General features: G+C 39.8%; 1 protein-coding gene across 2 annotated transcripts in view; it reads left to right on the top strand.

The window, feature by feature from the left end:
* The window catches only part of Tent4b (terminal nucleotidyltransferase 4B), a 58,339-nt gene extending 31,301 nt beyond the window's left edge, over positions 1-27,038 (top strand). Inside the window, exons 2-12 of one of the 2 annotated variants that reach the window (XM_023560638.2) lie at positions 10,670-10,793; positions 12,512-12,558; positions 13,819-13,939; positions 14,700-14,807; positions 17,921-18,049; positions 19,026-19,239; positions 20,539-20,665; positions 20,764-20,867; positions 21,108-21,154; positions 22,757-22,921; positions 24,315-27,038. In XM_023560638.2, the coding sequence (XP_023416406.2) occupies positions 10,670-10,793; positions 12,512-12,558; positions 13,819-13,939; positions 14,700-14,807; positions 17,921-18,049; positions 19,026-19,239; positions 20,539-20,665; positions 20,764-20,867; positions 21,108-21,154; positions 22,757-22,921; positions 24,315-24,491 (1,363 nt within the window). In that variant the 3' untranslated portion in view covers positions 24,492-27,038. Of the gene's footprint in view, positions 1-10,669; positions 10,794-12,511; positions 12,559-13,818; positions 13,940-14,699; positions 14,808-17,920; positions 18,050-19,025; positions 19,240-20,538; positions 20,666-20,763; positions 20,868-20,966; positions 21,155-22,756; positions 22,922-24,314 lie in introns of both variants that reach the window. The other variant, XM_063247145.1, reaches the window with a different exon arrangement.

Genomic DNA, 27,038 nt, shown 5'->3' with positions numbered 1-27,038 from the left:
ACTTATCTTAGCTGCAGCAAAAACCAAACCCCAGGGCATTTGCTGTGTCTGGTTGCGGAGCCTCTGGATGATGCTCTCTTTCTGCAGATGACATTTTTGTGTGTGTAGTTAGAAGAAAAGGAGGCATGGTTGTTGATTCTTTGGGGCTTCTGTTTTCACACCTCCAGGTCAAAGAGGAAAGTGACCTGAGCATCAGTGTGCAAAATCTTCAGACAGAAGTCTGTCATTCACCCATGATTGTGACTGGGTGCCACTCCCGTCTGTTCCATCCTGAGCCACCAGCTGGTGTTGCCACACAGCCTCACCAGGATCACGGGGAACAGCAGGGAAAGTGTGTGCCACAAAGAAAGCAGTTTAGTGGTAGAATTGTGGCTATAGGGCACTGAGTTGGGCAGCCCAGTGTGTTTGGTCACCGAAAACGGGATGGGATATTCAGTAGAGTGTTGGGACACTTCTAAAGATTTAGGGGAAGAAAGTTACAGTATCTCCTCTAATCTGTGGTTTTCTTTTCCACAGTCAGCCGAGATCTGAAAATACTAAAAGAAAACTTTACACTCGTATAAGTTTTAAAATACATGTGGCTCTTTGTAGCAGGATGAAGTCTTGCACTGCCCTGATAGAACTTAAACCATCCCTTTGTCCAATCTCCATGCCGTAGACACTGCCCCCATTGTAGCTGTCCCAGTGGCTGGGTTTCAGAACTGCAGTGCTTATGTTCAAGTAACCCTTCTTTTACTTAATCATGACCACAAAGTACAAGAGGAATGATGCTGGTAGTTTGAATATGCCAAAGAAGCTGTGAAGGGCATTCTTTAAGCGGAGAGATCAAAATGCGGTGAGATATTTTGATAGTAGTAGAGAAACACCACATTCACAATTTTTATTACAGTTTACTATAATTCTGTTTTGACTGGGCATGGTGGTGCACGCCTGTAATCCCAGCACTCAGGAGGTTGAGGCAGGAGAATCAATGAGTTGAAGGCCAGCCTGGGCTAGAGAGAGAGTTTAAGGTCAGCTTGAACTGTGTAATGAAACTTTGTCTCAAAAAGACCCCTCTCCAAATCTGTTTCATTGTTGTAAATTCTAATTCTGTTTAATTTGTAAATTAAATATTTTCATAGGCAGGTAGGTAAAAAACATGAGTTCAGTATTATCCATTTATTGAAGGTCTTGGAGTGAATCTCCCATGGATAAAAGGGAACTATTACATATCCCCTTCCCTTACTGTATTTGGTTAAATACCAGATGAATAAATGACAGTTAAACAGGAATAAAATAAATAATCACAATACACTCAGGTTTTTAAATTTTTAAACTTTGTTATAGACTGAATATGTTAGAGCAGTTTAGGCTCATAGTAAAATTTGAGTGTAAGGTACAGAGATTTCCTGTGTGCTTCCACCCCTCCACATACACAGAGCCCTTCTTTTACTTACACTGAAGAGGTACATTTGCTGGAACTGACACATAATTATCAAATGGTCCATGGTTTACATCTAAGTTCACTCTTTTTTTTTTTTTTTTTTTTCCTTTTTCCTTTTTGTCGGTACCGGGGATCGAACTCACAACTGCCTGCTTGCAAGGCAGGCGCTTTTGCCGCTGAGCTAAATCCCCAGCTCTAGGTTCACTCTTAATATAAATGTCCATTCTGTGAATTTTGATAAAATTTCACTGCCCTAAAAATTCTTTGTGCTCTGCCTCCCAAGCCCAGGCAAGTGCTGACCCTTTTATTGTCTTTGCAGTTTTGCCTTTTCCACAACTTCATATGCCCAGGCAAAACAGAATTATAATAAAATAAATTGTAATAAAAACTGAATGTGGTGTTTTTCTACTGCTCTCAAAGCGTGTAGCCTTTTCATATTGATTTCTTTCACTTAACAGTATGCATTGAAAGATGCCTGACTTGATACAAGCTCATTTCTTTTTAGTGCTGAATAAATATGTCATTGTATAGATGTACTAGTTTCCTTCATTTACCTGAAGTAACTCCTGGTTACTTCCAAGTTTTGACAGTTCTGCATAAAGCTATTATAAATACGCTTATGCAAGTTTTTGTGAGGGTGGGTTATTAGCTCCTTTTGCATAAATACCAAGGAAGATGATTTCTGGATTGTATGGTAAGAGGATGTTTAGATAGGATGTGTTACAGCGGTTGTTTTGTTTTGGTTTGCTTTGTTGGTGAAGCTAGGAATTGAACCCAGGGCCTTAAAAGTGTGCCCGGTAGGTGCTGTTCCACTAAGCACATCCCCAGCCTGTATGCTTAGTTTTGTAAGGAAGTGCCACACTGTTTTGTAGAATGACTGTACCATTTTGCATTCCTACCAGCAGAAATTGATTTATTATTCCAAATCTCCAGCATTTTCTGTTGTCATTGCTTTGGCTTTTGGGGTATATGTTTGTGTGTGATACTAAGCAGAGATTGAACCCAAAGCCTTCAGGCTGAGCTGAATTCCAGCCCTTTTTGTTTTTTTTTAAAGCACTTCCTTCCAACTTTGAGAAAAACAGAAGATACACATATAAAAAGAGCATGTAGATCAGTGAGGGGGTTGGCCAGTACAGCTATTAGGAGTCACCCCTTTTAATTAAAAAAAAAAGTTTTATTTATTTGAGACAGGGTATCATTAAGTGGTTAATTCATTGTCTTTTTTTTTTTTTTTTTTTTGAGACAGGGTCTCACTTATTTCAGGCTGGTCTACACTCACTGTGTAGCTTCAAACTTGCAGTCTCTGGGAAGTGTAGCTTCAAACTTGCAGCAGTCCTCCTGCTTTCCTGAGTGCTGGGATTACAGGCATGCACCACTACCCCTAGTTTAAGTGGTTAATTTGTCTCGGCTGGTGTCCAATTTGTGATCTTCCTGCCTCAGCCACCTGGAGTGCTAGGTTACAGGTGTATGCCACCATGCCTGGTGTATTTTAGCCATTCTTATTAAGTGATGTCATTTTAATTTGCAGGTCTCCAATGATTTATGATATTCAAGATCTCTTTAATATACTTAGTTGCTGTCTCTTTTCTTTTTGAAACAGAGTCTCACTGTATATTTCAGGCTGGCTTTGAACTCACTATGTAACCAGGCTGGCCTTGAACTCCTGGCAATCCTCCCTATCTCAGTCTCTTGAGTGCTGGGATTACAGATGTCAGCCTCCATGTTTGGCTTCTTCATTGTTGAATTTAATGAATTCTAAGTGTATTTCAGATACTAGTCTTAAGAATTTATTCTTAAGAGAAAAGTTAGAGTTAAGTACACATGTAAGCATGTAACAGTGAATATTGGAAGGAATTTAATGCTCAACAACGAGAGATTGGTGAGTATTTTCTCCCGGTCTGTGGTTTGTCTTCTCATTCTCTTATTAATCTGATCTTTTTCTGTCTCATAGTTTTAAAAAATCTTTTGGAACACACAGAAAAGGGAGACTTGGAAGCAGAGGCCGAGATTGATGGCCTGATGGCTGGATCAGATCTGTAGGCATTCTTTTCTGCACTGTTTTGTCTTCTTTATCTTTTGTCATTAAATATTTGTTAATAATTGGTGAGAGCTGGCATTTCCTGGGAGTGCATGGTGTGCTCAGGAAACACCGAACCCTGGACCTTGTGATTTTCTTATGTAGCAGTTCTTGGAAGTGAAGGCTGCCTGCCTTGTCCCTGTGCTTCCTTGCCAGTTCTCTGACATAGGGAAGGTGTAAACAAAGTGGTGGTCTGTTTACTGAGCAATAGTGTATTCTTAAACACCAGCCCTTCTACCAAAGAGAATAAAAAGTGGCAGAGAATCATGTGAGTTAATGATTTCATGATAGCAAGTTTCTGTAGCTTGAACTATTTCTTATTGGCATTTTGACCTTGTAACTAAAGAAAAGATTCAGCTTCATTTATTCTTGTGGAATTTTCCCCCATATAATGATTTTACTTATTTGGTTGGCTATTTATTTGTAGTATCGATGCCATCACTAGGAGCTATTACCCTTCCCCTTTTTGTTTTTTATTTTGAGACAATGTCTCACCAATTTTCCAAGTTGTCCAGTCTGGGCTTAGATTTGAGATTCTCCTGTCACAGCTTCTCAGATTTTTGGGTTATAGATGTGCCTAACCATGTACTGATCCATTCAATAAATATTTGAACACCCTTCATTTGGAAAATACATTTACTAACTAAGCTTTCCCTCCTCTCAAGATCTTTAACCATAGATGGTTAATAGTTAATATTTAATATGGTTAGTATTTAACCATACATGGAGAATACTACCCACCATTCTTTAGGCTTTCTGACTTGGGTTTTTGGAACAGGGTCTTGCTATGTAGTTCAGGCTGGCCTCCAACTCATAGTGATCCTCCTGCCTCAGCTTTCAGAGTGCTGGAATTCTAGGTGTCACCACCATGATCAGTTTAGGCTTCCTGGCTTCTCCCATATTTGGTTAGATCTACTCAGAGTAGTTAGGGAATTCAGAATTTTTCCTAGAAGAGGAAAGGAAAGAATTATTGAGTAGAATTAGGTTAGGTAACTCTGCAGTGATAATTTCTTTTCTTTTCTCCCTTTACCTTATATGCTGTCTTAGTTATTTTTTACTAATCGCTGAGACAAAATACCTGATGCCCAAAGTTGGAAAAGGAAAGGTTTATTTCTTACAGTTTTTGGAGGTTTTAGTCTATACTCATTTGGCTCCAAGCCAGGGTGGCAGTTCATGGCACCGGCAAAAGAGAGAGACATATCTTCTTCCTGTCATTACATTGTATGCTGGCTTCACCCCTAGGCGGGTGTAGCACTGACACCATCAATCCAAGTGCTAGACAATGAACCCATCATAAATGCACAATGCAAATGCATGAGGCCTGGGGGCCACCCACATAAACCATGACTTTCCACCCCTGGCCCCCAGGACTCATGTACATCTTTTATACAAAAGACATTTAGTCCATCTCCAAGCGTTGCCAAAGTCCTAACATTTGCAGCATTGCTGAAAAGTTTTAAGTCCCAAGTCTCCTCCAAGATCTATGGCAAACTCTTAACTGTAATCCCCTGTACAAATGAAACAAGGTTATAAAACATTTCTGAAATGCAAAGGCACAAGATAAACATTACCATTCCAAAAGTTACAAATGGGAATATAAAGCATTGGAAGCAAAGCAAGTCCAACATCCAGTAGGGCGAGCATTAAGTCTTAGAGTTTCATGCTCAGCATTTGAAGCAACCTGTTTGCAAGCTCCAAAAGGCTTGAGTGATTCTACCCCCATGGCACTTGTAGCTCCCCCAGCTTTTCTCTTAAACTCTCTCTGCTTGCTTTTTGTAGCTTTCCTTGGATGATCCACTTTTCTGGCTTTTCCAAACTTTTGGGGTCTCCACTGCACCTTTGGCTTTACCCTACATCTTTACATATTGCTGTCTCAGCGGCACACTGCTTGGCCTCCCAGGCCTTTTGCAATCGAGATGGAAGCCGTCTTACCCTCAGAACTTGTGCATTTTCCTTGCACCTAAAATCAGCGCCATGTGTATCCTGCCAAGGTTTGTTGCTAGCTGGAGCAGTAACCAGGCTTGTTTTTCCTCTTAGCTGTAGGGGTCAATTGCCTGGATCACTGGGCTCTGTGAACCTGATTGTGAAGAAAGACTTTTCTATATTGCCACCATTTTGGAACCTCATGTGGCTGCTGCCATTTTGGAACCTCATGTGGCCGCCATCGCCATTCTGGAGCGTGGTGCTCTGCAACTTTCTCCTATGAGCAAATTCTTTCACTTTTGCAGTTTTGAGGCTGCAAAGGATGGAGACCCACAGCTTCCTGAAATGCCCCGTGGCCATCTTTTTATAGTTCTGTTTTTTTTCAGCAATCAAAGTCTCAGCTCTATCTTTATAATCCAGAGCTTTACTGGAGTTTTCCTTCTGGCCAAACACATAGCATTGTAAATTATCCTGCTGGACTCTTTGTTCTTGATTTGTAACATAAAGCTGGCTAAAAGCACCCAACAATAGCCATACCACAGCCTCAACATTTGACTGTCTTGAAATTTTTTTTGCCAGATTAATCAGTCCATTGCCTTTTGTCTCAGTCTCTGGGCATGAGCAAAATGCAGACAAACTTTCTGCCAAGCCATAACACACATCATGGGGAGTCCAACAACCAATGCAGTCCTTCTTTCCAACAGAAATCTCCCAAGCCTGGTCTTTACCATCAGGCTTTCTATCAGCCTTTTAGTCTCATGAGCTCTGACCAAATCTCCTCTATAGAACAGCCTAAGCTGCTCCAGCTCAATGCATCCAGGCAACATGTCCGAACCTTTCTAATTTCTCCCCACAAGCCATTTCCAAAGCCTCTGGAAAAACATGGTCAGGTATAGTCACAGCAACGATCCCACTCTTGGTACCAGACTCTGTCTTAGTTACTTTTTACTCGTTGCTGAGACAAAATACCTGATGCCCAAAGTTGGGAAAGGAAAGGTTTATTTCTTACAGCTTTTGGAGGTTTTAGTCCATACTCAGTTGGCTCCAAGGCAGGGTACCACAGTGGGGTTGCAGTCCTTGGTGGGGCCACAGTTCATGGCAGCTGCAAACAGCAAGGTGGAAACCGACAAGAGAGAGACACATACCTTCCTGCCGCTGGCTCCCACGTTAGGTGGCTTAGCACTGACACTATCAATCCAAGCACTAGACGATGAACCAATCACAAATGCACAATGCAAACGCATGAGGCCTGGGGGGCCACTGACATAAACCATGACATATGCTATATTATAATTGATTAGAAGTATGGTAAGGCTGGGTGATAAAAGTGACCTGAGTGGAAGAAGTCATATCTGTCTTCATAAGGGGGAAGAGATGAAAAACTGTCTTTCTGAATCATTGTCCTGAAAACTGGTGATCCAGAAATGACGAGCCAAAAATGCGATGGCGTTTAAAAGGAGTGTGCTTGGCCTCTATGAAAGTGGGAACAAGAAGGAAAAAAAAAGTGTAAGCTTTGTAGTCCAGGAAGCATAGACAAGTATCCCTTGGTTTTTTGCCCTTTTATTCTGGTGTCCTGTCCAGGGAGGGGTTAATAGAAATGTTATGTTCCTTAGTGATGAATAGCCTTTTTAAGTTCCTGCAGCATTCATGAGAGCAAGAACTTGGGCTCACTCTTTCCTTTTAAATAATTTTCCACCATCATTTGTGTTTTGACCCCCCTCCCCCTTTGTAATTTTAAGAGGGGATTGTGAGTTTATTTGAGCTGTAAATTTCTTGTCTGCAAGTACAAGAGGGGCAGGGCTTTTTCTTTTCAACGATGATACTAGTGACTTTGCTGTTTAGTTAGGTCTGGCTTTTGTCAAGTGACTGTTATTCTTATCAGTACTTACAAAATCAGGTACACCACACACAGACCTTTAAAACAGAGTCCACAGGGCGGAAGCTTCTGCCCTGTGGAGTTGGATGCACAACCTTTGGGCAACTGAATGTGTTTTTCTTTCTGGAGGCCCCCAGTTGTTCCCCTAATCTCAAACTATTTAGGGATTTTTATAGACGCTTTATTACATAGGTCTGATTGGTTAAACCCCTGGTCATTCCTAGTCAGCCGTAGGCTCCTCTTCTACCCTGGAGGTCTTGTTCTCTAGTCCACTCCTCATCCTGCCATCCCTCAATCAACTCATTAGCATGTGCTTTACAATTTAATACATATGAGGAACTGAGAAACTCAAGCTCAGTATGTGATGTTGGGCAATACTTAGCAGTGAGTCTCACTGAGTTTTGAATCCAACCTGAGAGACACTGAAGTTTTCTCTGCAGGGTTAGATGCTATCAGTAGGCATAAAGGTATATCAGCACATAGAAGCACCTTAGAGAATCTCTGGTCTCTTTCCTTTGTCACTCAAGACAAGTGCCAGACAGGTTTAAACTATTAGGGAAACTAGACAGCAGTAAAACTGCTCAGTCAGGAAGCCTCTCAGAGTTTTTAAAAGTCTATACTGAAAATTGATTACTTAAATGTACCAAGATTTTTCACTTAGTTGTTAGCATTTTACATGTTATCTACAGGGAGACAGTAAGGTTTGTGCTTGTTGTACAGGACCATGACAGACCCGAAGTGGGGCCTCGTGTTCTTACTGTTCACATATGTTTTTGCTTTAATATCCCTTCCCTTTGTCTTGTTCCCCTCCCCCTTATGGTATGGCAGACACACACCAATAAAAGATGATGGTTCTATAAAAAATTATGTGTTTTAGGTAGTTTTGCTTTAAGAGTCTATTTTATAACTTTTAATAATTTCCCTCCAAATTAATATGTTAATAAGCCTAGGATTCCAGCATTGAAAGAAAATTTTAGGTTGTTCTCTAACTTTTTCAAGTTCAAAACTCCTTTTACATTGGACCTTTGTCTCGTGGTCATCTAGTTTGCTTGTTTACATTGACAGTGATGGGACCTTGGACCCTGCAAGCAGCTCCTTTCGTGCTAAGCAGCTGAAAACCTCTGCTTTCCCCTGAAACCTGCTTGTGATGATACAGTGCAGGATGTACACATTGCATCTTCCACCAGCAACTTTAGATGAGCTTTTCCTTGCTGGGTAGACAGGAGCAGGGCATGGATCCTACATTACAGGTCCATTTCCTCCTACGGCCTGAACGTAGGCACTTTGTAGTGTTTAGAGAATGGATTGTCATTCAATTTCTTATAAATGTTAACTTATAGTTGAGGAAAAAAAAATTTTTTTGCACATATGTGAATTAGAAAATGTGTGAAGGAGCTGGAGATATAGCTCAGTAGGCACAGGCCACCAGCCTGGCAAATGCAAGGTTGTGAATTTGATTCCTTGTACCCCTCCAAAAAAAATGTGTGAAGAGCCTTTTGTTGAGTAGGTATAGTCAAATTTTAGAGAGTTTTTTCCCCATTGGTTAGAATATAGATATCGCTTGCTATTTGTTTGTGGTCCCCATTCTTGCTGGTAGACCTGTGCTATACACCTTCTTGAAGTTGTTTTCTTTCTTTAAGTATTGTCTGTAAGAAGCAGAAGGGAAATAATCATAGAGCATACAGTAAAACTTGAGAACCTTTAAAACAAAACAATCAAACCCAAACTCTAGAATTTAAAAGACCCTAAAGTGTTGAGAAGCACACCAAGTAAACACCAGACTGGACTGTGTCTGCAGTCACCTGCAGAGCTGTGTGGTGTGTTAAAAGTCCAGAGCTTTGCAGTGTTGCATGGCAAACACGCAGGCTTCTGCTTGCAGCCCTGTGTAGTCCTGAGCACACAGAGGCCAGAGAGTACTGAGCGCCACAGCTGTTTGGCCAAGGGAACATATTGCCCTGGAATTTTTTTGATTCTAAAGACTGAACATCAAAACAGATAGGAACTATTGGTGGCTTAGTCATATTTTAAAAGGCATCAGCATTCTGTGCAGCACAAGTTCTAGCCAGTGGAGGTTGAGGCGCAGATCTATTTTCCTTTCTCAGAATCACTTTTGTTCTCTCAGTGCTTCCAGCTTTCTCCTCTGGAGCCCAAAGGTGCTGTGGCTGTCCTCACAGGCCCCCCATCACCACACACCTGCAGCCAGCCTCACAGGTACTCAGGGTGGTGGCCTCAGGGAAGTTTTCCTAAGAGTGCCACAGTCTCGGGGCTTTGTAAAGAATGCTGTTGTCACCTGCTTCAGCCCACAGCATTCATTTTATTCAGCTCATTAGCAGCCCATTTGTCCTGTTTCCTGGCCATTACTGTCCTTGGCCCCCAGTTCTTCAGCTCTGCCATGTGTCTACATGTGGCATGTTTCTAGGGCCCCTTCCTCTCCAGCCACCATCTAGTCCTACAATTAGTCATTCATGACCTGTTCTCTCTGCACCCAATCCAGGACCTTTATCCATCCATGGATTTGCACAGTTGCCAGTTTACTTATAAACTGTTTCTGCAGTCGGTCCCAACTTCCTCCCTCAGAAACAGATAACAGGGGAAAGCCTGAACTAACTCAGTCTGTGAGAGTGGGGGGTGGGATGGGGCCTGCGGATTGAACCCAGGGTCTTATGCATGCTAGGCAAGCACTTCACCACTGAGCTGTTATCCAGTGCCAGTCACCCTGGGCTTCCTAGTTTGCCAATCAGAGCATGCCATGCCCATAGCTTGCCTTCTGCGCTAGATGTAACTTCCATCACCCCTACCATAGCCTGCTTGCCTCAGACTTCATGGTCTCTGGGAGTTGTGAGCTCCTCCTGGAGTCTTTGTCTGCCAGTCATTCTTTCAGGACACTCATGTTTCCTGGCTAACTTGTTCACTTGAAAATTCATTAAGCGAATGCTATGAAAGAACCATGAAGAATGGATTGCAGGGAGGCAGGAGGGCAGTGCCCGCTGACAGGAAGTGTGCGTATGTCCCCTGGGTTCTGTGTCTTCTTGTTTTGTGCCTACTGCACTCTTTTAAGTGTAAAGGCAGACACCAGGGCCTGCCTCTCGTTTTGTTTTGTTTCCTTCTTTTTTTAAATTATGAGCAGCTAGCAAGTGCTCCACACAGGGAATTTCTTATTTTATTTAATTATTGTGGCTTTTTTGTTTAATCCTGTATATTCCCGTCTTAGCATGGCATGAGTTACAACATTAAAATTGAGGTAAAATCTATAAATATAAGGTCATCAGCTGAATTAGCTTATAAGTCTTAATTAGAGAAGATTACTTAAGAAAGTGATTTCTCATTAGATTGGTCCTGCTCATGTGCATTTTTTTGCTTTTGTCTTTAGTCTGCATGAAGAAATCAGTGATTTTTATGAATATATGTCCCCAAGGCCCGAGGAAGAGAAGATGCGGATGGAGGTGGTGAGCAGGATTGAGAGTGTGATTAAGGAGCTGTGGCCCAGTGCTGATGTGAGTCCCTGTCCCTGTGGCTTGGGCTTGGATGAGGTCCTGTCAGTGGGATATGGGTGGAACATGGCTGGTGACATCTCATGCAGAGACCTGTGTGCAAATAATGTTTTGCAGCTTTTAGAATTTGGGGCTTAGTAATTATTTTCATTGACTCAGGTGCCTTAACTTTTTTTTCCCCTCCCATTGCTCAATGGCAGGTGCTGTAAAGGTGAACTAAATTTAGGAATCATTGGAGTAAAGAGAAGAAAAACAAATCAAACTTTATGTAGTTGTCTATGAACTGGATATAGTTATCAACTTCTTGTCACTATTTTATTCTAATCCACCAATATAAATATCTTAATTGTATATAGCTGAACAAAAATATCTTGTCAGAATTTCTTTCTTCATTTTCTTAAGAAAGTTGTAAGTCTTCCCTGCCCTATGCCCTATTTTGTGGTACTGGAGATTGAATCTTCTCACCGAGCTATGTGCCCAGCCCTTTTTATTTTTTGAGACAGGGCCTCACTTACGTTACCCAGGCTGGGCTCAAATTTAACTGCGCTCCTCCCTCAGCCTCCCATAGTGCTAGGATTACAGTGTGTGCCGCCACACCTCCTCTACCTCTCTTTTGACATTTGTTTTCCTCTGACTGACCAGCCTCAGACAACCTTTGCCCAGGATTTCTTTGCTTATTCAGGGGTTTTGTTATTGATACTAAGTTAGTATTTCAGTTTTTAGAGCTCCTTTAAGGGTCTGTTCTACAGTTTTGTACAAATAATGTATTGTTTAAGAATCCATTATTTTGTGTTCAGTAGCATTTAGGAAACAAAGCAAAACAAAACAAAACAAAAGTAAACTCTGGAACAACATAGGAGACAGGCAGGTTCAAGGAGGCCAGGAAAGTTTTTAGCCAATCAACAAACTAGTTTCAAGTATGACACTGTATGTTAAAGATATAGGGAAGACATTTTATTGAGTGTCTGCTATGTGCTGCACTGCATCGTTTCTCCCTTGTGATCTAACCAGCTCTCAACTGAACAGATTCTGTTGACTGCAGCGGTTGGGGCTGGCACTGACAATGGACATTTTTGACGCTTGTGACTTTGGAGGCACTGCTGACACCTAGTGGGCAGAGACCAGGGCAGCTGCTGAGTGTGCTGCTATGTAGCCTCCACAGCTAGGGACAGCCTGTCCCGTCCCTGATCCAAACTCATCTTTGGCCTTATGGGCTGGGCAGATATTTTTTTCCCAAGAGAGGAACTTGAGGCTATGGTTAGGTTCACAGGAACTTTTCTCATCATTTGTTCTTTGTTGCCTCACATCCCTGCTCCATGAATCAAAGGCACATGTGTCCCAGTTTATGACACTGCATGTGACTACAAGGACAGCACCTATTCTCTGTGGCACTGGCCCATAGGCCATGCTGCTTTTGCTCTGAAGTAGCCTGACCCTAATGTTAGTGACCTGTGAGACCACCTGTGCTTGGAGAACAAAAACTGAGGCTTTGTGATCATGCCTGCATTATGAAGGAACAGATTTGAATGTTAAAGTTTTCTAGATACATGAGTGCTATATTCTGAATGTCAACCAGTGAGAGACAGAATTTCCCCTTTATGAAAATATGTTAGGAAAAAAATGCCCTTGTAGTACTAAAAGAATATCAGTAGAGGGCAGCAAAACCCTACATTTCTTCCTGGACTTGCTTGACACCTTGCTGTATCTTTTTTCTTTTTCAGGTCCAGATATTTGGAAGTTTTAAAACTGGCCTGTATTTGCCTACTAGGTAAGTACATTTATGTAGCTGTCAAGGGAGTGAACATTTTCTAGAGTTGTTTCCTTACGGTCATTGAATGTGTAAAGGAAAAAACGAAACCAGTGAGATTTATGAAACAAACTCATTTACTTGTATTTAATTGAATTACCTTACAGTAGACTATTATTTCTGATGATCCTATCAAGACAGACATCAGCCAGAAACAAGTAAAAGGGAGCATGTAGCAGTAGAATCAGTTGTAATCAGTTAGAAATTTTAGAACTTACTATCATGCAGAGTGCTGCTCACCCCAGCACTTAACCCACCGCTGTGGATAAGTTGCCAGGTTATCTTGGGGAGCAGATATACTCCTGCGTGGGAGGCCTCTTTTTTGAATGCAGAATTTATAACTGTGGTTTCAGCAGCCCCCTGACTTGAACATACAGGCTACAAAACTTCCTTGTGAGGAAGGTCTTGACCCTTTTTGGACTCTTGGTCCATTTTAGTCTTTTCAGGGGCTCTCCTGGTGACAGCCTGGGCCAACCTCTCTGGCCATGGTGGTGTTTCCCTGCAGGATGACTCCTAAGAATTGAACCGATACGGCCTTCACAAGGGGAAAACATTCTGTTGTGTTTTTGATTTGCGCCTGATCTGATCCACTGTCTCCTAACAAAATGTGTTAAGGTGGACAGAGCCTTGCAGTTTCACTCCTCTCAGTGCTCTCCGGCCTTCAAAGGCCACAAAATACCCAACTCCAAGCTGAATAATGCAACTGAAGCATCAGTCCTGGCTTTGCCCTTTGTTCTCCTTGGAACAGCCCCAGTTATTGGTTGCACATGTGCTTCTGTAGACACCTGTGCGTATGAAAGGAGGTGTGTTTGTGTTTACACGCTGGTAGCAGCTGGCACATTGCTCTGCAGCCTACATTTTCTACTTCATATGTCATATGTGTAAGTTACATTAGCCTCATCCAGATAGTGTAGTCACATTTAGTACCAGAAATGTCTAAGAAGAAGAAGAAACATTAGTTGGTTATTTTGAGGTTTTATTTCTTTAAAAATCATCCCATTACCTTATGCCTAAGTTCTGTGAAGTGACCGAGAGAAGGCTGTTGAATGCTCTAGCCTGTACTTCGCCTCAGGAGTGCTGTCACCTGCAGCCTACTGGTCTTGCTGGGTGGGAAGGGAAATAGCGCTCAGTGTGCTAAGCTGAATCCACAAGCGTCTGCACCAGTTCAAACAGGTCCATTTTGTGACTTCTCCAAATGTTGCATATGCTTTCTGTGTCCAGTGACATCGATCTCGTGGTGTTTGGAAAGTGGGAGAACCTGCCGCTCTGGACCCTGGAAGAAGCCCTTAGGAAACACAAGGTTGCAGATGAGGATTCAGTGAAAGTTCTAGACAAAGCAACTGTAAGTTCTTAGCATTTCATCTTTAAATCTATTTACAAAGGAAACTTAAAGTTTAATTTTACTGTTGGATTGTGAGTTGGTACTTTCATTTTGTAAGTTTGCAGTACTTAGACATAAAAAGTGCTCTGTTTGTGAAACAACTTACTCTTGTGCACTTAAGAGATAATACTACTCATTTTTTTCTGTATATACAGCAGTACTCACTGTAGAGATTTATGAATTAAGAATGTAGAAGTTTTCTTATTAGAAATAATTTGGCAATAATGAAGCATTTTGTGCCTAATACTGATAATTCTTGATCTCATACTAAACTGGAAACTGTTCTCCAAAGGATGTATAATGTTGAGAAAGTTTTTATGTGGTTTTAGAATTCATAATTAATGTAGTTATTCACCAATTAATGTAGCTATTTAAAATGATGTGTGTATTTGACTATAGAAATCACTTCTGTATATATCAAGTTGAATATATCAAAATTCCCTCATGTTGTAGACTTGAAATACATACAATTGAAAAAATTAATAGTTGTTTGAACACTAAAACAAAATTTCTGTTGATATATAAAATGCATTGCATGGCTTAAATGCTAAATACGCAATGTAAATTATCTTTGGAGAAGCACATTAACTGTGGTGTATAGTATTCAGAACACTGTTTTTATGTTCTTATGAAAACATGGATACCTCAAACCTGAAAATCTTCCTTCTCAGTTTTATCATTTAATTTGGGTATTTCACCTTTCCCATTCTTCTCTTTCTAGGTACCTATTATTAAATTAACAGATTCTTTTACTGAAGTGAAGGTTGATATCAGCTTTAATGTCCAGAATGGAGTAAGAGCAGCAGACCTCATCAAAGATTTTACTAAGGTTAGAGATGCAGTGGTGTGTGCATGATAAGACTATTGGGAAATGTAACTGAGAGTATGTTATGGTGATTTTCTGTATCTTTTGCAAAGCTATTTTTATATGCATGTCACTGACAAATGGTTCTTTCTCTGCTGTGCACTTGTTTTGTTTTCTTTGATTTTACTTAGAATGATCAGTAGTCACAGTGCAATGTGACCTTTGTAAGAATTACGAGTTAAGAACGCTTTTGAAGAAGTTCTCTGCTCTGGATTCTTTATGCTTAGTTGAGGGCTGGGATCATGCTGTGGAGCTGACTCCTGTCTTTTTTAAATCCCCAATAAGGTTCAGATTACAAACTTCCCTCAGGAGCCCCTTCTTGATTTTAATCCCCAGGTCACTTAGAAGGTGGTGCCTGCAGGTTTTCTTTTATCTTGAAATAGTGATAGTTTATTTTTATTGTTCTATTTTCTTCCAAAATGGGAAAAAACTTGCCAGCATCATCCTGAGAGCATTTTTGATACTTGAAACAGCTGCTAGTTTTTCCCTCAACCTAAAAAGAATAAAGTGACTTGGCTTGTGTAGAATATTGGTCCATTCAGTAGCTCTATGGTTCCTTCCTTTTTTAAAAGAAAAAAATATTAACTCTGTAATGTTGTAGACATTTTTTTCTCATGAAAGTGTATAGAGCATAGAAAATCAGAAAATATAAGTATCTATGAGCTCCTTCTTTGGGAGGTGTATTGTATGTAAATTTTCTTGAACAGACTTTTAAAGTTGACAATAATATGCATGATATCAAATTTAACAGTAATATGATAGTAAAAAGCACGTCACCCTAGATAAGTTTTATACAATTTACCATCATCAGCCTTTTGTTTTTGGCCTGTTTATCCACTTGAAGATTTGAAACAAAAGCAGTAGCTCATTAAATGCTTATTGTCTTACATCTTTTTTAAAATTAAAATATTTTGGAGGATTTTTCATACAAACATCCAGCCTTGCTTCATCCTTTCTACTGGTTACAAACTAAGTAATCCCTTGTCAGGATGCATCAGGCTCAATTTACATTGCCCCAGCATTGTTACGTGTTTTTTTTTTTTTTTTTTTTTTGCTGCCACAGAAAGCAGTTGGTAAATATCCTTCAATGCATGCGTCTTTCATTATACTTATAAATCACTGTAAGATTCTTAGAATTTCTAGGCCAAAAGATATATGTAGATAAAATTCTGTTGGATATTTACCTGATAGTTCTTTAAAAAGAGACCATATCTGGCCTCGCATGGTGATATGCACCTGTAATCTCAGCACTCAGGAAGCTGAGGCAGAAGGATCCCCATGAGCTCAAGGCCAGCCTAGGCTACATGCAAATTCAAGACCAGCTTGAACTATATAGCAAGATCTTGTCTTAAAAAAAAAAAAAAAAAAAAAAAAAAAAATATATATATATATATATATATATATATATATATACACACACACACACATACACACATACACACACACACACACACACGTATATATGTATAAAAAGACCATATCTAGCCCGTTTACACTACTTAATTTTCATATTTTTGTTGTTCTTCTGCATCCTTGCTTACTGTGATATAATTTGCAAAAGTGTAAACTTCCTTCTTTCTTATGAAAGCCATGCTTTTTCACTTTAGGAAGTTTATTCTAAAAAACAGGTAACAGAGGGGCTGGGGATTTAGCTCAGCGGCATAAGCGCCTGCCTTGCAAGCAGGCAGTCGTGAGTTCGATCCCTGGTACCGATAAAAAGGAAAAAGACCAAAAAAAAAAAACAAACAAACAGGTAACAGGAGATTTGAGTTGGGACGATCTTGAATTTGAGACCAGCCTGGGCTTTGTGGCAAGTTCAAGGCCAGCCTGGATTGCCTATTGAAACCATATTAAAACAACAACAACAACAAAAAAAACTAAACAAACAAAAGCAAAATACAGAAATAAGACTTGAGAAGAGACTAGAAATCTTAGTTACTGTTCTCATTGCTAGGACAAGATATCCGGCATCCACAGGTTAAAGGAGGAAAGATGTATTTTGATTCACAGTTTGTAGAGTTTTTAGACCATAGTCAGCTGGCTCCAAGGCAATGGGGCCTGGCAGTGGGCATCTCAGAGGAGAAACCGTTCATGGCAGGTTAGGCAGGAGGCAGCAAGCAGGAAACCACGAAGCCTTCCTTTCACTTTTATGCCGTCCAGGCTACAAACCTTTTGGGTTGTGCCATCACACCAAGCGTAGGGCTTCCCATTGTCCACACTCAAAAAGTATGCTAACCCAGTCAGACTAATGTATCACATACCCTAGATCCAGCCAGCTCTGAAAAGCCCCACATATGTGTGCATGAGGCTTGGGGGTGGGTACATCTAGATACAAGTCACAACAGAGTCCCTCTAGATGTTTGGGCCTCTCTTATTTCTCCCAGTATCCCTGCTCAGGGCCTGGGTTATGCAGGGTGGATGACATGTGGGCTAGACCACAGAGACTTAGGCTGTGCTCAGGGATAGCGCCACTCTGTTCTCTGTAGAGTGTGTGAGAGTAAGATTTCCGTGTTCATCAGCCCATAGGGAGACAGCAGGAAGCCATTTCTGTGCTGGCTAGCAGCAGAATATCCCAAGAAGCCTGATACACAGAGCAGCATGGTCTAAGAAAATGAGTCCCTTAAAATCCTGCTGATTGAACGTAGTAGGATGTTGCGAAGTTTTAGCACTGGGGTATAGCTCAACGGCACAGCATCTGCCTAACAAATGTGAGTTCACTTCCCAGTACTTCCCTCCAAAGAATGTTGAAAAGTTTTGATCTTGTACTGTTTACACTCAAGTATCACAAGGCTGTGGTCATAGATTGGCATGTGCCTCATCAGATAAATAGTGTTTCTGTCCTGCAATGAGCAGGTAACTTTATCCATGTTACCATGTTTTAGAGTTTAGAATGAAGAAAATCCTTAATTACTTAGAGTTCATTGTTTTAAACAGCTTACCCTTAAAATAGAAAATGAAGTTTATTGCATGTATCTACCAAGTTTTGTAAAAGGAGTAATTTATGCCTCAGCTAATGCCTGCAGCTTATATTATTGATACAGGTATTCATTGAAAGTATAATTTTGTTTCTTTTTCAGAAATATCCTGTATTGCCATACCTGGTTTTAGTATTGAAACAATTCTTATTACAGAGGGACCTTAATGAAGTATTTACAGGTGGAATTGGTTCATATAGTCTCTTTTTAATGGCTGTCAGTTTCCTTCAGGTAAGTCATATAAGTGTGCCATGCTGGTGTGCACTAAATGTAAAATGTGTGTTGTTTTGAGTGACTTGTTTTTTGTTTGTGGGTTTTTTTTTTTGGTACCAGGGATCGTACTCACGCACTCACAACCTTGCACTTGCTGGGCAGGTGTTTGTGCCACTGAGCTAAATCCCTGGCCCTTCACTGCAGATTTTAACATGCATGTGTATGACTCATCCCATCCTTGGGAGGCTGAGGCAGGAGGATCACAAATTCAAGGCCAGCCTAGGCAATTTAACAAGACTCTGTCTCAAAATAAAATAGAAAGGGCTGGGAGTATACCTCAGCACTTCCTGCATTCCATGCCCAGTACTACAAACAAAACAAAACAGAAACAAAAAACAACACCAAGGGGCTGGGAATTTAACTCAGCAGCATAAGCGCCTGCCTTGCAAGTGCACAGTTGTGAGTTCAATCCCCGGTACCTATTTTAAAAAAAAAAACCACCAACAACAGCAAAACAAAACCCAAGGTGTGATCTGTTTTCCATAAGTGTAAATAGTAGTGTAAACAGTAGTATAATACAAAAAGTAAGAATGTATTCTAAGCAGTTAAAGGTAACTAGGATTGAGAGCTACTACTGGGTCAGACAAGCTAGGAGTCTTTGTCTTTTGTGTCTGTACAGCACCAGGGCTGATGACGGCTGTGAGTCAGAGTGACCTCCCACTGTGTGAGCCAAGCCAGCCCTGTCACCATCCTGGGGCAGGGGCCAGCTCAGCCTTGCAGACTCTTTGCCCCAGTTACTGTACCCATAGGATTGTTGTATGGTGTCACCTAGAACAGCAGCATGGCCCACCATTACTCCTTTATCTGTTAGCTGTTGTCCTAAGCCCGAATTACAGTAGTACCGCTAATAGAAGTTAGGATATTATTTAAACACCTCCCTTTCAATAATTTAGAGAAAATAATAATTTCTTCTTTTTTTTCCCCTCTCTTTCAGTTACATCCCAGGGAAGATGCCTGCATCCCCAATACGAACTATGGTGTTCTCTTAATAGAATTTTTTGAATTATATGGACGACATTTCAATTATTTAAAGACTGGCATCCGGATAAAGGATGGTGGTTCATATGTGGCCAAAGATGAAGTACAGAAAAATATGCTAGATGGCTACAGGCCATCAATGCTTTATATTGAAGATCCTTTACAACCAGGTATTGAAATTAGGTAAATTTGTGGGCACTCAAACAGAGGGCATTATCAGCCTCTTTGTATTTTAAATTCTCTTTAGAGGAAAAATGGATAATTCCTAATTATAGTTTTTTATATCGAAATATTTCATCAACAAACATAACCAAGGGCTGGGGATTTAGCTCAGCGGCATAAGTGCCTGCCTTGCAAGCAGGCAGTCGTGAGTTTGATCCCTGGTACCGATAAAAACGAAAAAGACAAAAAAAAAAACCCCAAACAAACAAACAAAAAAACCAAACATAACCATTTGGACCCTCTCTGCCAAATCTGCAAACTTGCAGATAAGCTGGTGGTAGAGTCATGCCTTTAAGCAGATGGAATAGGCTTTTACTCACTGCATCCTCATATACCTCCAGTTTGGTGCCATTTTTCTTTTTTCTGTATCCTGGGTAGTGCTTCTAACCAGTTTTCATTCAGCCCTTTAAGGAGATATTCTGAAGTTCTTAAGATGAGGATAGTGTATGTCTTTGAATTCATGAGCATAGGGAGTTAAGACAATTTATGTATTTCTTTTAGTGTGATTCTTTTCTCTCTAATTTTGTATAACCTATGCTTTTTCTAGCTTTGTTAGCTTACAAGTAAACAGAAAATAATTCCTTTCTTGCGCTCATAAAGCTTGTTTGTATCTTAGCTTTTCTGGACAATATTATTTCCATGTAATTATAAAATACATAGGTCCAGCATTTTTGGATTTTAGAGAAAGTGCTGTTAGTCATTTGCTCTAATGTGTAACTTTGAAAATAAGGAAAAGAAATGAAAAGATACAATAATGGCCTAGGAGCCATTTTCTGGCTTATTGAAGTACATTTTAAACATTAATAGTTGTGTAGGTTTGGTTGTTGAAGAAATACACGTCAGGAGCTGGCTCCATCCAAATGCATGACAGTCCTTGCTTTTTAGGAGCTTATAATGTAATGTGGAAAATATTGTATTGGTTAATCAAAACCAAAAAAAAAATTATATCTTTAGTTGGGTTTTGTTCTTAAGAGAAAATAGGCAGCAGTTTCTTTTGTTTGCATGACTGTTGGTGTGATAGGAGAGTCCTTGTTGAGCCAGAAAGCACATAGGCAGCTCCTGTCTCCACCCTAGTAAAAGTACTGACTGCATTTCAGAGGGTGCTGGGCTGAAGGAGAGACTGATAGCTCAACTTTGAGGGAGCTTCCCCTGGGTAGCTGTTGGTGGCAGAGGGCTGATCAACATTTAGAGCCCTCTGTGAAGGTAGTGGTCATGCTTACTATTTTGTGTGTGCATTTCTTTCAAAGGTAATGATGTTGGAAGGAGTTCCTATGGGGCCATGCAGGTGAAACAGGCCTTTGATTATGCCTACGTTGTTTTGAGTCATGCTGTATCACCAATAGCAAAATATTATCCCAACAACGAAACAGAGAGGTAAAAATTTCACTAAAATCAATCCCATTTTGTTCGGATTGGTTGTAACTTCTTTTCTTCAAATTAATATACTGTTCCTTTCTTTTAAATACTCACAGTATATTGGGTAGGATAATTAGAGTAACAGATGAAGTTGCTACATACAGAGATTGGATCTCCAAGCAATGGGGCTTGCAGAACAGGCTGGAACCCTCATGCAATGGTGAGGTTCATTTTAATGCTGACTGAGTCTTAGAGGCTTTTCTGTGTTGTTTGTATTTAATGGGAAGAAACGTTTTCCAATCTTTTGCCACTCTTTCAGGAAATGGTGTTACCTTGATAGTAGATACTCAGCAGTTAGATAAATGTAATAATAATCTGTCTGAAGAAAATGAAGCCCTTGGAAAATGTAGAAGTAAAACTTCGGAATCTCTTAGTAAACACTCTTCAAACTCTTCATCAGGTCCGGTGTCGTCCTCTTCTGCCACGCAGTCCAGCTCCAGTGATGTGGTAAGTATGAAAGACACTGGCTTTGGAACCTTGTGCTTTCTTGTCATCTTGCTCGGGTTAACCGTCCATGGGGCTAAGGTTGCTTCCTTTGCTTGTTACTGGAAAGTTTTAATAACTTTCATACCTGTTCTTTTTCTCAATATTTCCTTCTGAAAACTTTCAAGCGTACAGTGAAAGTGAAAGAATTTTATTGCTCTCTATACCCACCCTGAGATTCACTGTTAACATTTTATCAATTCATCTTAACCTGTTCCATTTTAAAGTAGATTGCAGATATGATCACTTAGCCCAAACTTCTGTATTGCACATTGTCAACCAGACTTCAGTGTTTTCTTTTGATATACAGTTGATGTAAAAGGAACCCAAATTGCACATTCACATTTTTACCAAATGCGTATGCATGTGTAATCCAGTGTGCTAACAAATATGTAATGTTATCCTCACCTCAAAGGGTGCCCTCAGTCCCCACTTCTACAGAGGGAACCACTGTTAGGATTCCTAACACCATAGATTAGTTTTACTTGTTCCAAAATTTCATGTATTTCATGCAGTGTATATTCTTTTTTTTTTTTTTAAATAAGCTTTCTTTCACTCAGGATAATGTTTTTGGGCTTCCTAATTTGAGTTTTTAAAAACTGAGATACAATTTATGTATCTTGAAGTTCACCATTAAATGTATAAAGTTGGTGGTTTTCAGTATGCAGAATGTTACATACCTATTGCTATCTAATTTGAGAATATTTCCATCACTCTAAAAAGAAACCGTTTGTTAGGAGTCCCTCCTATTTCTTCCCTTCCTCAGTCTGTAATCTACATACACTGTCTCATTAAAATTCAAACATCAATTAAGTTAAATTTTTGAGTTAATTAAGCCTTAAAATTACCCGCTACTGTATTTGGATTTTGAGTTCATTATATGGCATTAAGAAGTATGTTAGGGACATCATTTTACGTTCTTGATGGCTACATGTCATTACCCAGTCATAACTATTCATATGTAGACTTTCTCTGGGTGCCTTGTGGGGTCCTGAAGCAGTACTCAGGAGGACAAAATGCTAAGCAAGTGTCCCCAGACATGGGGTAAGGACAGTGGGGGATGAACAGAGACAGCCTCAAGAGGGAGGTTAGTGCCTGAGACAGTATGACTCAGATGCCAGGTGTGTGCTAGGGCTAAGGAGAGTGACAGAGACAGGCTCTGCCCATTGTCTAGGGTGTCTTTGTCTACATGGTGCACTTGGTGGAAAAGATCTGTCTTTACAAACCTCCCAAAATGGAGCCCCTATACCTACTACCACCTTATGCTCTTACCATTCTTTTTCCCTGTTACTGCCATGACTTTTTTTCTGTAAACAAAAACACACATACATCAGGACCCCTGAGCTCCTTCATAGCTGATTCCCAAGTCTGATATAGACAGTGAACTTGTAAACATCCCTTTAACAGTTTGGAAGAAACCATACGCAACTTTTTCTGCAGTCTTCCTAAATCCTCCTTACCTCCTGGGTGCTTCAGTTTGTTCAGGGGTGATTAGGTGACATTGTTTTCTGAATACCAAATGTGTCAATTACTGACATTTCTTGTAACTCATGTGACTTGCGTCAGGATTCAGATGCCACACCATGCAAAACTCCAAAACAGCTGCTCTGCCGTCCGTCTACTGGGAACCGAGTAGGGTCACAAGATGTGTCCTTGGAGTCCTCTCAAACGATTGGGAAAATGCAGAGCACCCAAACCACTAACACATCCAATAGCACCAACAAATCTCAGGTGTGTGGAATTTTATTCTTAGTGTTTAATAAAGATAATTAGACGTCTTACGTGTGGACAGTGGTTTTCATGGGTTTAAAGAAAATGCTAGGTCAAAAAACAAGTCTGTTGGGACTAGGGATTTAGCTCAGTGGCATATGCGCTTGTCTGGCAAGTGTTAGGATTGAGCATGAGCTCAATCCCCGGTACAAAAAAAAAAAGGTCTGTTTTGTTTTAAGAGGTTCCAAGCATGACAATGTTTCTAGCAACAGGATGTCCTGAGGATCTTTATGACACACCATTGTAACATCAACCTGTGAGAATCTAGTGACTGGTCCTTTCAGGATGTCCCAGCCAACATCTTATTCCAATTCTGTTGTGGTTGCTGTGGTGCTAGGGATTGAACCCAGGGCCTCTATGCATGCTCAGAAAGTTAAATGTTCTCCCACAGCCATACCCCTGCCCACTCTCCCACAGTATCACACATTCAGCATAAAAAATTGCAGAGGGGCCGTGGCAAGGGGTTGTTGTTCAGTGCCTGCTTAAGCATTCTTGAAGGCCTGGATTCAATCCCTGGTAACAACACAACAAAAAAGAGGCATCAAGTAATTAAAAGGTTTCATCGTACTTGAAATAAACTGCCTGTAAAGTTATTGCATGACTTCCTGACACTGTTGTGCCTATCTACGAATGATCTTATTTTTAAATACTTCATAACTTTTGCCTGTTTTGAACCTATCACACCATAGCTGTGAGGTGTGGTTAGTTGATTAACATTGGCTTTGCTTTAAATAGGCCAGAGATGTACCCTTATTTGTAAGTGTCTTAGTTGCTTACAGTTATTAACCCTGAGAAATAAGTCAAAGAAAAGGGAGGAGGCCATGGATACTGGACTCTGGCCTGGTGCCCGTCCTCTCTGAGCATAGCTTGGATCTTGGGAAGGGGCCTCCTAGCAGCAGCTCTGATTTGTGTCACTGAGTCCTCTTTAATTCCACGGCCTCAGCCATGTGTACCAAACACAAACTAAGGAGAAATAGTAGTTAGTATGTCAGGGATGATGGGAAAGACTGGTGTCAAAGAAGGTCACAGGTGACGACAGCAGGAGCAGGAAAGGACCAGCCAACATGCCCTCCCCTGACCTGCCTGCGCACCCATGTGTCTAAGAGCTTCTCAGTAATTCACAGACTGTTAAGACAAGATAGTGGTCTCTTTTTTAATTAGTGGTCTACTTTTCCGTTAAAAATGTAAGAGTTTTAGAGCTCAGTGGAATTAACTGTCTTTTTTGCATGCTAGATAAATCAGTGGTCAGTATGCAACTCTAGCTGGTGTAGTCCTAGTTTTGAAAACTCCCTGTAAGTGCAGGTGTTCTGATCTGTAATACTGATGCCTTTCTGACTGCTCTCTTTCTCCACAGCACGGATCAGCAAGGCTCTTTCGTTCTTCCAGCAAAGGCTTCCAAGGTACAACTCAGACAAGCCATGGTTCCTTGATGACAAATAAACAACATCAAGGCAAATCCAATAATCAATATTACCATGGCAAAAAGAGGAAACACAAGAGGGACGCGCCCCTCTCAGACCTCTGTAGATAGTCGGCACTGTGCGATGGACTGTCTTCTGTGTGCAATGCTCTCATGCTCAGGACAGTTGCATAGGGACTCCTGGGACACATTCAGGACCCTCACACTGTTGAGACGTTGATTTAGCAACTGCGTTTTTTCCCAGCTCGCCACGGAATGGATCATGGAGACTGACAACTGCAAAAACAGAAAACAAGCAAAACAGGGGGAAAAAAGCTGCTTATTTGATAAGTTGTACGCTACAACAGGGTCATTTTAAGATTTAAAGCTTGAATGTAAATTACATATATTTCTCATTGGCTTTATGCAGAGTTATAGGGAATAGTATTCAGTGTGGGTAGGGTGATAGAAATAAAAAATAATTTCAGAGGATGGGGTGGGAAAGGCAAACAGAAGTATCCTATAGGAAGTCCAGATTCCAAAGGGGAAAGTGATCTGTGCATGTTTTTTTTTTAATATTTTTGCATATATTTACCATTTTATTGTGTGTATATATAGAAGACCATATAGGAAATTGATATTTGTAATAGTGGATTTGTTAATACTTTTTACATAACATTACTGTTTGAATTGTAAACAAATTTCTTCTCAGGATTAGTTTGAAGAATAATCTGAATTGTCATCTTGACATCCATATATAGGGAAGTGATTAGTTCTATTACTCAGTTTGTTTTCCTTGGCATTGAAATGACTTAATAGAACCCTTGTGACCCACTTCAAATTTTTTCTCTCTAAAGAAAAGGTTTACGGTGGCAAATGATGTTTATTTTATTTTATAAAAAAAAAAAAGAAAAAAATGTACTATGTACTTTTGTGTAAACACTGAAAAATCTCTAGTCATCTCTGAGAAACTTGCTCCTGTTTTCTATCGTGCTGTCGTTTCGGGCAATGGGCAATTACATGACTTCGTATTCGTTTCCTTTGCAGTCTTTCCCCCTCTTTCTCTCTCTTTACCCTGTCCCCCAATAGGAAACTCAAGGCCACCCTTGTCTGGTCTCATTCCTGTTGCAGTAAAACCTCAAGCTCCACAAACTTTGCATGCTGACTCCTCTGACCCTGTGTGCTGCGTGTGCTTGTGTTTCTCATCTCTTATTCTTTTAAATTCATGCTTAACTACTGTGGGAGAGAATAACTGTAAACAGCTTTAATTAAATCATACTTATAAAAAACTATTTTCTTATACTTCACTTTATGCTTTTGGTATTGTCGATCTTTAAAAATTAAATGGTCTTTGATAATGGATCTATTTTGTATTGCCTTATTAAGACCAAATACTTCTAGTCATCCCATTCTTTATCCTCTCCTTTCATGGAATTGTTATCTTTAATTAAAACTTTTAAAGCATTGGCTTGTTTTAATCATACTGTAAATTTTGGTTATGGTCAGCTTTGAGTGCAAATGAGATGTAAAATTCTGTTACTCATCACCTGTTGAGTTTGAAACTCGGTTGGGAATATTTAATATGAATGAATGTAAGTGACATTTCTGAAAATGCTTTTTTCCAAGGTGAAAGCTCTTATGTTTAGCATCAGTATATGTGGCTCTGTTAAATACAGCCATTTGAGATGAGATCCTTTTATGTATGTATATATATATATATATATATATATATATATATATATATACATACATACATATAAAGTACTATTGGCTTTTAGGGATTTCTTTTATATACATTTATGAAATATCAAAGACCAATCAGACCACTAATGGACACATAGTGCAATTTTTTTATAAAAGAAAATAATGTTAAAGTAAGACCAAAACTGATGTCATCACTGAAATTAACAAATTTTCAATGTGTTCATATTTTAATTCACAACAGAAAAATATGTTCCAAAACTGGAAACTCAGTACTGTGTAAACCGTGGATGATTTTGAATGTGATGTTATTTTAATGATGTTTTAAATTTTAAAGTCACATTTTATTCTGATCAGAATTTTTATCAAGATGTTGAGCTTTTGTTTTTTGAAACTAGTTTGTCATAACATATTGTGCATAATCACAGTATTTATTTTGTAGGACTATTGTGAATGTGTAGACTTATGTTTACTGCTAAGGGAACAATTATTTATAAAATAATATTAAATCCAGTATTAGCTGCCTATTTCAGACACTTAATACTTACAAAGATCCATGTTACACTTACCACACTGAAGGTTTTTTTTTTCTTTCTTTACTTTTCTTTTTACTTTTTTTTTTTTTTTTTAAGAATCACCCTCATTGTTGAAAGTAAATGTACTCTTAGGGTGCGAATATTAGTGTTCCAATAAGCATGTGATTATATTAAGGTGGTGGTAGCGGGAAGATAATCTTGATTCCATTGGGAATCTTAGGTTTTCGTAAATTTATTGGGAAAATAGTTTTTCCTGTACTGCTGAAGTTTCTTTTTGGTAAACAGTATCTTTCTAAAAGAAAAGCATGAAGGAGAAATTGAGGTGTATATACATGTCCTCAAATGACCAGCATTGTATTCGTGAATACTGTGTATCTTGCAATGAACAGTGTGGAAGCTGTTCATTTTTCAATCTGAAGTAAAATACTTTCAAGAACTTTTA

Source organism: Cavia porcellus, unplaced genomic scaffold, assembly GCF_034190915.1.
Source record: "Cavia porcellus strain 051 isolate PalLab524CR breed Dunkin Hartley unplaced genomic scaffold, mCavPor4.1 scaffold_4, whole genome shotgun sequence".
Lineage (NCBI taxonomy): Eukaryota > Metazoa > Chordata > Mammalia > Rodentia > Caviidae > Cavia > Cavia porcellus.
Note: the sequence above shows the minus strand (reverse complement) of the source record. Positions and strands in the feature narration are given on the sequence as shown.